The 12705-nt window shown below is 41.8% G+C and overlaps 1 protein-coding gene across 1 annotated transcript in view; it reads left to right on the forward strand.

Moving 5' to 3' along the window:
* Positions 1-8287, forward strand: part of HDDC2 (HD domain containing 2) — a 32630-nt gene extending 24343 nt beyond the window's left edge. The window contains exons 5-6 of the mRNA XM_006834691.1: positions 4242-4380; positions 8190-8287. Of these exons, the coding sequence (XP_006834754.1) occupies positions 4242-4380; positions 8190-8287 (237 nt within the window). The remainder of the gene's footprint in view (positions 1-4241; positions 4381-8189) is intronic.
* The last annotated feature ends 4418 nt before the right edge of the window (positions 8288-12705 follow it).

Genomic DNA, 12705 nt, shown 5'->3' on the forward strand with positions numbered 1-12705 from the left:
CACAACTACCAATTTTCCTAAATTTATAGTTTGTACATTTCATATTCCAATTATTAATGGGTGCTTGCAGCCGTTGTGTTTTTTCATTTTTAGTTGTACCTCTTCAACAAATGAAGTTCTTGAAAGCTTTACTCCATCCATGTTTTTAATGTCAACTCTACTTTGAGGAGGCGAACCTATCCAAGTCTTAATAGGAGTACCTTCCAACCTGAGGGACTCGTTTTCTGGCATTATATCAGACAGTGTTCCACAGCTAGTCATAAGGTTTTCAGTGTCTAATCTTCCAAAAGTGATTTGCCCTCTCCTTCTTCTAATCTGTCTTAGTCTGGAAGCTCTGTTGAAACTTGTCAGTATTTAAATACCCTGTTGGTATTTAAAATACTGGCTTGCATAGCAATCTACTGCCAAAAATTCAGCCACTGAAAATATCCTGTGGAACACAGTTTTATTCTTGACACACTTGGTGTTGCATGGCTCACGGTTTCTTTTCTTTAATAGCTTAAATATCTCTGCCCTAGAAGAAAATATGTTGTGATGCTGATCGTAATTTTATTTTCCTTTTGTCACATGTTCTTTTGTCTTGATGATCAAAGGATTTTTTCTTTTTCCTTTTCAGTTTGATAATCTTACTAGACTATGTCTTTGTGTTGGACATTATAGGTACTAAGTATGCACTTTCAGTATATGCTTTCTAATCTTTCTATTTTCATGTCAAAAGATCTTTCTGGAATAGTTTTCCCTGTTGCTTTTGGTTTTCTTTTTGCAGATTCCTATCAATCTGTATATTGATTCTTCTTTGCCCATCTTCAATATTTGATCATTTATTTCCAAGGCCTTTATAACCTCTTCTGTTTTTTTACTTTTACCACAACCACCTTTTCAACTTCTGTTTCCCCTGAGGCATTATATGAGGGGGCTTCCAAAAGTTTATGGAAAAATTTCATTGTTTGTTAATTCCATTTTCCCAAACTTTGAAAAGCCCCTTCATATATCATGGTTAATTATCCTTGCATTCCTTATTGCTGTCTCTCTTCTCTATTGGATTCAGTAATCTATTGCAATGCCCATGCAGAACTCAAGACACCATACTAATAGTTAAGGCTTTTATTATGGAAGTTACCAGGTTACAATACACCATCAAAAAATGACCAGGGCACAGTCTTCCAGTCAACTACGGATGAATGCCTACAGGACACACCAGTCCACCATAAGCCCCAGCCTGAAGGCACTGGCCCTTTGGTCTCTAGCTCCATGAGTCAGGAAACCTACCTCCCCCACTGAAGTGCCTAGAGATACCTCACCTTGCAAGCAAGCTTCGTGCCCAAAGGTATTCAGCTTTACTAGTTCTGTGGACTGGGAAGCCCACTGCTCAGTCTTGTGCTCTGGTCCTTTGTTCTGCTGCTATCTGTCTGCCACTACTCCAGTGTCACAGCATTCTGTCCCTGGGTCAAGGAGGTCCAGCGCACAGGGATCTCAGAGTCCAAAGGATGGCTCCCTTCCTGGCTCTTCTTGATGGTGGTGAGATCCCCACTCCTGCTTCTGTGGTGGCTCTTTTTAAAGCCAGGCTAGAGTGTAAAGTTTTTACAATGACAATGAACTCTGCTAACATATCCACACCTGAATCATGCCATCCTATCAGTATCCTCGCCTACCTTCTCTTACCCAGGCCCAGCAGGGCAAAATGTTTTGGTGGAAGTTAGTAGGTAATATACTACACCACATTTTATTTCTCAAATTACTGTTTTCAAACCATCCTTTTTTATGCTGCTGTTTCATTTCTTGGTGTGTTTTAGTTCCTTTTGAAATACTTTGTCATAAATTTGATCTTTTTCTTTTGATTATGTCTTTACTGTTTGTAAAAACCCTATTTTCTTTATTCTCTTTCTCTTCTGATAAGCTTGTATGGGATCTGACCTATGTACTTTTCTGTTGCTCGTTTTGATGTGGTGCAATTAGTCTTCCTGAGCTTTTGGAAGGAAGTTGGTTCTGATAGCTTTTCTCACTTCCCAGAGCTCCTCTTCAGTTGTTTTTGTTTTTATATCGTGTTTAAGTGTCAGAGATTTCCAGGCTTTGTTCCCCTCCCCCACTTTTATCTCGACTTTTTCTTTTCTTCGTCTCTCTGTTATCTTCATCCCCCTCAGTTGTGAGTTCACATTTTTAACTGCGTGGGCCCTGTCCTGGAGCATGGTCTTGCAGGTTGGACTGGCTGGGTTATCCTTACATCCACTGCAGAAGTGGACCAGTCACTCGCAGTGTCAGCCTCTAGTCTCAAAAACTGGGGATTCTAGGGAGTTGGGTTTTTTTTGTTTTTCTTTCCGTTATTTTGAGGTCACTGGTTCACAAGTCCATCAGACCCACGATCCTTCCCTCTGGCTTTCTTCCAAACAGATGTTGATCACTTTCAGGGCTTATGATTGGTGGTGGTTTGTCCCCACCTGTGCATAGCTTGGGGCTCGTGGGAATGCTACGTTCCCCTAGTTTTGTTATTAAATCCAAATCCATGAGGTTTTAGGTTTTCTGCCTTTGCACTCGCAGATTTTTTTCTCTTTTCTTTTTGCTCCTTGTTTTACCATCCACCTACATAGAAACTGGAATGCTATCTTCTATTTGCACTCTGATTTACGTTAATATTTTGTTCAGTTATTTCTCCCTAAGATTTCCCAAATCTGTCTACTTCTACTCATCTTTGTTGCTATGATCTTAGGCCAGATGCTTGTAGCCCAGTTACTAGTGTACAAAGTCTCCAAACCTGATGTCTCTTATATTAGGTTGTATTATTTTTAGCTTTGTCAAAAATCCAATTAGCTGCCTTTATAAGAATCAGGCATTTAATAAAACTAAGAAACTTTCTAGTGATTTACATCACATCATGTTGCCAGGAAGACATAATAAAGTCATTAGCCAAACACGTCTAGGGTGGAATTACCAGTAAGAACTTAGTAGTAAAACCAGTGGGGAGCACTTTGATCTTCATAGAAGAATGATTCTGTATTATACGAATTGGGACTTCTGGTTCTGTGACAGATATCCCATGCTCTAAGCAGTAGACCTCCTGTAACTCTTTGTTTAAGTCTGTACCAAGGAGGGAGGGACCAATAGAAAGGCAAGACGTTACAAATCTGCTCTCCTCCCTTGCACTTAAGTTGGGAGGTAGTTTCCTGACCCCAGGAGCTAGATAGAGGTCAAGAGGCCTTCAGGCTGGGACATACTGGTGGGCTGATGTGTCCTGAGGACATTCATCCACAATTGACTAGAAGGTTTTGCCCTAATCCCTGATCATTTTTTTTTTACCTTGTATTGTTACCTGATAACTTCCCCAATAAAATCCTCAACTGTTAGTATGGTGTCTTGAGTTCTCCATGGACGTTGCAACAGACTAGTGTACCCCCATCCCAATGACACACACACCCAGCACCTGTAAAATTTAGATGTTCAGTAGTCAAAACCCAGAAGGACTTGATTTAAGTCACCATATGTAGTCAGTGGAATCACTGGGTAGAATGAACAGTTAATGTACTTGGCTGCTAAACGAAAGTTTGGAGGTCTGAGGCTACCCAGAGGCACCAGAGAAGAAAGGTTTGGTGATCATGTGTGAAAAGTCAGCCACTGAAAGTCGGACAGCTGTAGTCTGATACATGGGGTTACCATAACTGGGAGTCTGCTTGACAGCAACTGGTTTTATGTAGAAAGTTTGAGCCAAGAGTCCCCGTGCAAAGCAGTAGCCAGAAGAAAATGATAAAGCTAGAAATTCACTTAGGAGAAAAAGAAAACAAAATATACACACACAACAAACCTGACATTAAATGGAGAGGGAAATCAACATTTGAGGTTAAGATGAAATTTGAGTTCCAAGTTAAAAGGTTCAAGATATAAACTCCTCGGGTAGATTACAGAACAGTGATCTTGAAATGAAGACAGGATATTAAACAGGGAGAAAGAGCTTGGAAGTGTCAAGTAGAACAAAGGAGACTTCCAAGCCTATGGTGGACTACATGGAATTGTAAGCACCTCTGTCTTGTATGGATGTTAAGCTGCAAAATTAAATGAAAGCTGCTTTGTGAAGTTGCATGTGATTTTCGCTGTGGTTCTGACTTCAGGTACCAAAATTAGAATTGTCCTGGCCCCAGAAACCCTATACAGGGTCATTATGAGTCAGAACCCACTCAATGGCACGCCACCACCATCAACAACAACCTCTCATGCTACCCTGAGTCATCTGCTTTAATTGTCCATTTACTTAGGAGTATGAGACCCAATCCAGTGCAGAAGCCAAATATGTGAAACAGCTGGACCAGTGTGAGATGATTCTACAGGCATCAGAATATGAAGACCTTGAGAACAAACCTGGGAGACTGCAGGACTTCTATGATTCCACAGCAGGTACTCAAGTTATTTTCAATAAGAATCAGCTGTAGCTTGACTGACTCTTGGTGCCACTGCAATTCATGGTTGTGCTCTCTTCCATCCTTTTATATGAACAGCTAAAAATTCCTGGTGAGAGGAAAGTGGGTGGATGAGAGCTAGCTGTGGTCACATTCTGGCTCTTCCGTCTTCTAGCTGTGTGCCTTGGGCAGTCTCCTGGTACCTCTGAGTGTACGTCCTCATCTATAAAATGGGAATCATAATAGTCACCCTGCTTTGGTCAAGATAGATACACAAACTTGCTGCCATCGATCCAGTTCTGACTCATAGCCACTTTAGAATTTCTGCGGCTATAAATCTTTATGGGAGCAGATAGCCTTGTGGTTCTCCCTCACAGTGGCTGGTGGTTTTGAACCACCAACCTGTGGTCACCAGCCCAAAGCTTACCCTACAGTGTCACCAGAGCTAGTTAAAATAGATACTTCTTATTAGGTGTCGTTGAGTCAGCTCTGATTTATAGTGACCTTATCTACAACAGAACAAACACTGACCAGTCCTGCACCATCCTCACAATTGTTACACTGGAGACTACTGCTGCTGCCACCGTGCCAATCTGTCTCATTGGGGCTCTTCTTTTTCTCTGACCCTTTACTTTACCAAGCAAGATGTCCATCTCTAGGGACTGGACCCTCCTGATGGCATGTCCAAAGTATGAGAGACAAAGTCTCACCATCCTGACCTCTAAGGAGCATCCTGGCTGTACAACATCCAGCTTTGTTTGTTCTTCTGGCATTTCACAGTACTTTTGATATTATTCTCTAACACCCTGATTCAAATGCGCCAATTCTTCTACAGTCTTCCTTATACATTGTCTGGGGGCTTCAAAAGGTTCATGGAAAAATTCCACTTTTTCCACAAACTCTTTGAAATGCCCTCTAATGTGCTTTGTAGTCTTTAAAGCTTTATAAGTGTAAGAATTAGAGATCTGAGAAAGGACAATCTCAAGCAGCTGCACTCACCACTGTCATTCTAGTGCTTCCTAGGAAGCACAGTCCTGGAGTCAAACCTCTAGCGTTTCAATCCTGGTTCTGCCACAAATTTGCTGTGTGACCTTTAGTAAATCACTTAACCTCTCTGAGCTTTAGTTTTCTTATTTTATAAAATGGGCATAATTACATGATTGTGTGAGAATGCATTAAATTAATTTATATAAGTTAGATCAATGCCTGACATATCATAACTGTTTTTAAGTGATTTTCATTTGATAGATTTTTTTCCTTATACAGGGCTCAATAGACTATTACTATAGTATGAATACCTGTGTGAACATTGCAGCTTGAACACTTGTGGTTGCTCCCTATATTCCCCCAGGGAATTCCCTTACATCCCCTGAGAACATTCCTAATGATAGCCTTTCTCTTACCCTCATGCACCTTCACCAGAAAACATACTGCCTCTCAGACTGTGTTGCAAATTTGATTTGCAGTTGCTTCAATTTCCTCTTTTCCAACTCCACTTCCTCTGAGAATAAGAAAAGTGAGCCAAGACTCATTATTTCTGGGTTGGACTGTTGCAGTTGCATGCTAATAGACCCCCCAATTCATCTCGGATAACTTCTGTGCCTGTCCTTTTTCTAAAGAAATAATCATGGCACTCTTGAATAACCCAAAGGTCCAGCAGTCTGATGGTAACCTATGTCTCTGGTCTTCTAGCCACCCACTCTCCATGTTTATGGCTAGAAGCCCAGAGACATCGGTGGCATCAGACTGCTGGATGTTGGCTGCAGGATGATGGCATCAGGGAGCTCCTGAGTGGGAGAGCAACTGCGGGAACTAGCCTGGGAGGAGGCGGTGCTGTAGATCACAAGTCTGAGAAAGCATCCTGAGCTGCCGGCCGTGGGCTAGTGTCAACAACCAGGACCTCTAGTACGAGAAGGGAAGGACATGATGGCAGCACTTCTGGGTGATGGCAGTTTTGGTGTCTGACTCCTAGGTGGTCCATTCAATATGTGGGCAGATGAGAAACCAGCCCCTGCCCTGGAGGGAGGGCCAGGTGGGAAAATAGGTGGGCACTTGGGCGCTGTTCATTTCTCATGTCAGCTCAGGATCTTTTGTTTCTGTGGCTAGGTAGGATGCAGGCATATGAGGTTGACTCAGAAAAACTGATTTCCTGGGTGTTTCCTAAGTACCTCCACCTGAATGCCCTTCCCATATTCCTTGCCTGGTGGAACCCCACTTATACCTTCAAGGCCTACCTTAAAAGGATATCTCACCTAAGAGGACTCTGTTAAAATGAACTGCTCCCCGTTTTCCAATCAGTCTGTGCTTGGTGTTTGAAAAGGGACTTGGGTTAGAAGCAGACAGACCAGTTGAGGTTTATTGCAATACACAAGTGAGAAATATGCTTTGGACCAGGTGGTAACAGTTGAAGAGAGACGTGGTCCAGTTCTGTGTATGTTTTGAATATAAACTCAACAGGATTGCTGACAGGTAGGTGTAGGGTATTTGTGATAGGATTCCAAGGATTTGGGCCTGAGTGAATGGAAGAATGAAGTTGGCACTAAATAGAAAAGGATAGGTTTGGGGAAAGAAAATCAGAGGTCTTAGAAGCCAAGGGAAAAAGTGTTTCAAAGAGAAGGGGGGCTAGTAACTTGCCAAGTACTGGTGAGGGGTCAGCCAAGAAGAAAAATGAGAATCAGCCACAAGGAAATAATGGGTGCCCCAATAAGAGCAGTTTGGGGAGGAGTGGTGGGAATAAATGCCTGATATGAGCTTCAAGAGATGTTGGAAGGAAAGGAACTAGAGACTGTACGTCTACACTGTCCTCTAGAGAATTCTCCTTAAAGACAGATGAGGCTATAAAGCAGAGAGGGATGAACGGTCAGGTGAGGGTTTGCTTTAAGATGGGACCTAAAGGAGCCTGTTTATATGTAGGCGGAGGTGGGGGCAGTCAGTGGTGATACTGTAGTAGAATTCTCTCTGAAGTTTGGTTCTGGGTCAGCACACCCCATGCGTATTGCTAAGATGCTGAAATGGTTTCAGCAGAGCTCTCAGACTGGGGAGAAAGGCCTAGGGATCTACTTCTGGAAATCAGCCAGTGAGTTTAATGGCATATGACAGTGCAGCGTTTCCTTTAGTTATGCATGGGGTTGTCATGAGACCGGCCAAGTTAGAGACAGCTGACAGCAACATTGTTGTTGTTAAAGTGCTGTCTGCCAGTCATGACTCATATAGCAACCCTGTATTGGGTTTCAGGGGAGCAGCCGGTGGGTTTGAACCACTGACCTTGCAGTTAACATCTGGTGCTTATCCTATATTGCCACACTAGGACTCTTGACAACAACAATCTGGTAGAAAAAATTGAAGAGGGAAAGAAGGGTGAGAATTACTGGGACTGATGTGCAAGCGGAGAGGCGGTTTCGGGAGTAGTGACGTTCATAGTCACTAACATCTCCTGGAGTGAAGAGTTCCAGGTGTACCTGCTGGAGGCTGTGGCTGAGAGGAGAGGCCACGGAACAGAGAGGAAGAGTTGTGAGAAAGGGTCATCTATCTACATGTGTATTGAAATCACCAAGAATCCACCCGAGAGTGACAATGAATGGGAAGCTGTAACCTTTAGGCACAAAGAAGAGTGACTTAGGGTTCTTTGGATGATGGAAGCAGGAGAGGCTGTGAGTGGTGTTGTCTGAGGGCCAGAGGCAATGTGAATTAGGTCAGAGAAGAGAGTACAGCCCCTGACAAGCCATGGGATCAAGTAGGAGCAATTTATTTATTTTCTTGTTACTATGAGAATGCTTTTCACCCCCACCTCCATCTCTTGTTTTGCAGGAAAATTCAGTCACCCTGAAATAGTCCAGCTTGTTTCTGAACTTGAAGCACAAAGGAACAGCAACATAGCTGCAGCCCGCGATGAGCCTCACGTCTGAGATGTTCTCTGCGTGGCTGAGATCCTGGGACAAACATGGGGGTTTTCCTTTTCATGGCACTGTGTTTGCTGTTGATTTCCCCAGATGTGAATCTGGTTGCTGTTACTTGTCTAGACTCCAACAAGAAATATGATGTGATTTGGGCAATAAAAGGAGCGATGGAACAGGAGGTAGCCATCAAAATGCCATAGATGAAAACTTGAGGGGGGGGGGGAATGCCTTTTTTATGAACTAACTAAATAAATGTTAAAAGCGTAAAATGTTGGAGCAGTGAGAATTTAAAGTATCTGAATTAATGGCCTACATCCCTGAAGGCCAAATTCAGAACAATAGAAATTTTCATTCTTTTTAAGGACAGCTGTTTGAATGCTGAGCCAGGGATGGAAACGTAGTAGTAATGTACACTTAGATGAAATGCTCCCTTTTTCAAATGACAAATGTCTTGAGCAAGATTTTGAATTTCACTGTGACCTGCTTTAGGCTTCTGTTCAGACTTATAAACCAGCTAACATGATCTACTCCACCTTTCATTGCTTCCTGTCATTTGGGAATATAAATTGGGCCATACAATCCTTGTCAAATGGCACTTGTCTTCCTTTGTGCTTTTGTCACTGTCTGCTTTCCACATCTTAAAACCTGGGACCAGATGAGAGCTATGTAATCAGAAGTACCAAAGCGAAGACCCTCAGTGAGATAGATTGACACAATGGTAACAACAAAAATGGCAGCAATTGCGGGTCTGGGCAGTAGTTTGTTCGGTTGGACATAGGGTCGCTATGAGTCAGAACCAGTTAGATGGCACCTAACACTACCACTAAACAAAAATATAACAAACCTGTTACCGCCAAGTTGATTAGGACTCATAGCAACTCTATAGAACTGAGTAGAACTGCCCCATCAGGGCCCCAAGGCCTTCATCTTTAGAGAAGTGGACTGCCACATCTCTCTCCTACAGAGCAGCAGGTAGGTTGGCTGAGCGCTTAACCACCGCATAACCAGGACTCCAATTGAAGGAAGGTAGGAAGAGTGAAGGACCCTGTGCCTGATCAACAAAATGGCATTGCAGCTGCCCCCAAGTAGTGCTGAATAAAGTCCTGCTTAAGCTTCCAGCCTCCAGAAAGCTTTAAGTCTTTATTACACCAAGACCCTCCCCTTGGTAGTTTCAGATTTCAGGAAAATCTCCATAACCCCACCCATTGGAAACTTGCCAGAACTGTGCCCAGGACCACACCGCCTTAAATACCCAAGTCTGTAAGAAACAGGAGGGTTCTTGGTCTCATGACTGAGTGCCCCCAGGTTTACTCTCAATAAACCTGCCTGCTGTGAATCCGTTTCTCTCCTCGACTCTGTTTCTTCTTACAAAGAGCACATAGCTAGGATCACTGGGCCTTTTATTGTTGTTGTTGTTGTTATGTGCCGTGGAGTCGGTTCCGACTCATAGCGACCCTACACAGGGTTTCCGAGGCTATAAATCTTTACGGGAGCAGACCACCTCATCTTTCTCCTGCAGAACCGCTGGTAGTTTCGAACTGCTGACCTTGCCGCTCGCAGCCCGATTCGTAACCACTACGCTACCAGAGACTCCATGGGCCTTTTATTAGGAGCACATTAAAACAGGTTTCTCTTCATTACTTCCCTTTCTTCTATCCTGTGATTAATTCCTATCCAAAGGGAAGTGGCCATTAAAACTTAGGATGGGTAAACAGCTTCTCCCACACATACACAAACACACTTGCCTTTCAGTGATGCACAACCCCTGAACGGTGAGGACAGAAGTGCACCATGCAACCCTGCCAAGTATTTCGTGTGGAACAGTGGTGCCTATCCGTATCATTCAAATGTCAGTTTCCATTTGAAGACTGCCTGTGAAGCTGCCATGGTGAGAATTCTAGGTGCGTTTCTCTGGTAACTCCTCACAGTATCCATGGATACCCAATCTGCAGGAAGCAAGGTGTTTTCAGAAGCAACACAGATGTGTACATATAGTTGCTCTGCAATGAAAAGTAGAGTGCAAAGTCTGATTTTTATTGGAGATAGAGTAGGAAAACAGAACGCCATCTATCAATATATCAATACTGCTCATTTGTTGCCTCCTGCATGAAAACATTTACACAAAATAACCTCAGATCAAGTCAAGTATTTATAACCAGAATGTTTTTTGTGGCCCTTGAGTTTTATTTTGAGAATGTTTGTCTGTAATAAAGCAGTAAGCAGCTCAAAGAGAGACTCAGAAAATCTCTAACTGGGTCACATTTAATGTTTTTAGGTACTGTTGAGTAGGTTCTGACTCAAAGCAACCTTAGGACAGCAGAACAAAACACTGCCCGGTCTTGTGCCATCTCCACAATTGTTACATTTGAGTCCATTATTGGCTGCCACTGTCAGTCCATCTTGTTGGGAGTCTTCCTCTTTTTTGCTGACCCTTCACTTTACCAAACATGATGTCCTTCTCTAAGGACTGGTGCCTTCTAATAGCATGTCCCAAGTATGAAAGACAAAGTCTCACCATGTTCACCTCTAAGGATTATTCTGGTTGCACTTTTTCTGAGACAGATTTGTTTGTTTCTTTCAAACAAACATGGTACTTAAATATTCTCCAACACAAATGCACCATAGTCTCCTTATTCATTGTCCAACTTTCACATGAATATGAAGCAATTGAAAATACCATGGCTTGGGTCAGGTGTACCTTAGTCTTCAAACTGATTATCTTTGCCCTTTAACACATCAAAGAGATTTGCAGCAGATTTGCCTAATGTAATATGTTGTTTGATTTCTCTGTTGCTGTTGATTGTGGATCTAAGCAAAATGGAAGTCTTTAACAACTTCAATCTTTTCTCCATTTATCATGATGTTACTTATTGGTCTATTTGTGAGGATTTTTTTTTTTCTTTTATATTGAGCTGCAATCTATACCGATGGCTGTAGTCTGATCTTCATCAGTAAATATTTCAAGTCTTCTTGGCTTCCTGCAAACAAGTTTTATTATCCGCATATTGTGGGTTGTTACTGAGCCTTCAGATCCTGATGCTATTGTCTTCTTCATATAATTCCAGTTTCTTGGATTATTGCTCAGCATACAGGTTGGTATGGTGAAAGGACACAACTTTGGCACACACCTTTCCTGACTTTAAACCATTCAGTATCCCCTTTTTCTTTTGAATGACTACCTCTTGGTCTATGTACAGGTTGCCCATGAGCACAATGAAGCATTCTGGATTACCCATTCTTTCTAGTGTTATCCATAGTTTATCATGACTCACACAGTCAAAGCCTTTGCATAGTCATATAGCACAAGTAACCATATTTCTGAAATTCTGTGCTTTCAGCCAAGATCCATATGACATCAGCAATGATCTCCCTGGTGCCATATCCTCTTGAAATCCAGTTTGAATTTCTGGCATCTCCTTGTCAATACTACAGCTGCTATACTATTCTCAGTAGCCACGTATTTGAAAAATGCCTATCTCAAAACCTTTGGGATTAAAAAGCCTTGTGAATTGACTTGTGAAATGGCATACTCTGTGCTCAGCATTTTAAGTATATTGTCAGTCTTCATATTTAAATGTGAGAAAGACATATGATCATGTATTTTTGCCTTGACAGCAATAAAAACTTCTATCATTCTTAAATACAGTTGGTCAAAAGTAACCATGACAGTTACTATAGCTTGAAATTTTATTGAAACACCAAGTTTAAGAAGCTGTTTACATTTCATACAAATCACTTGTAACCCTTATCACCACCATTTTCCTTTATTGCATCCTCAATTCCAGTTTGTTAATGAGAAGAGGGTGTTGGGATTGAAATTCGTAATGTTATTCACCATTTTATAGTAAAGCTCAAAATATTTTAGAAAAAATAAAACTGACAGACGAGCATCTTAGATCTCCATGCTGTTGCTAATTGATAGTCAATTCCCACTCACTATAAACAGTATGGCTTATTGAGACATTCCATAGTAAAGCAGACAGCTCTAGTTTCTATGGTAAAATAACAGACAAGAAAATGACTAATTTAGAGTAAGATACAGATTACTGTCATGTAATCGTCATAAGATGTGAGTTGTAAGATACAGTTGTACTAGATGAATATTTTCCATCAAATCAGCAGTATTTAAAAGTGGTAAATAGTTAAATTACACAATAGTGCTTTTTTTTAAAAAAAATGCCAACACTTTTGTTTTAGAATCACAATGTATTGATATTCCTGATTGATGGAATACATTTTCTTTTCACAGTATTATTTCAGATACATGATGTTGACATTCTTCCTAATTTGTCCTCCAGCATAAATTGAAGTCATGATCTCAGGAGGCTGGAATCCAAACACTATCAGCTGGTTTGTGACTGCTGCTTGCCCACTGCTGGAGACTCATCTTCCCTGGTCCCAGTCTGCAGTTGTCTGATGAGTTTGAA

This window comes from Chrysochloris asiatica, unplaced genomic scaffold, assembly GCF_000296735.1.
Source record: "Chrysochloris asiatica unplaced genomic scaffold, ChrAsi1.0 scaffold00013, whole genome shotgun sequence".
NCBI lineage: Eukaryota > Metazoa > Chordata > Mammalia > Afrosoricida > Chrysochloridae > Chrysochloris > Chrysochloris asiatica.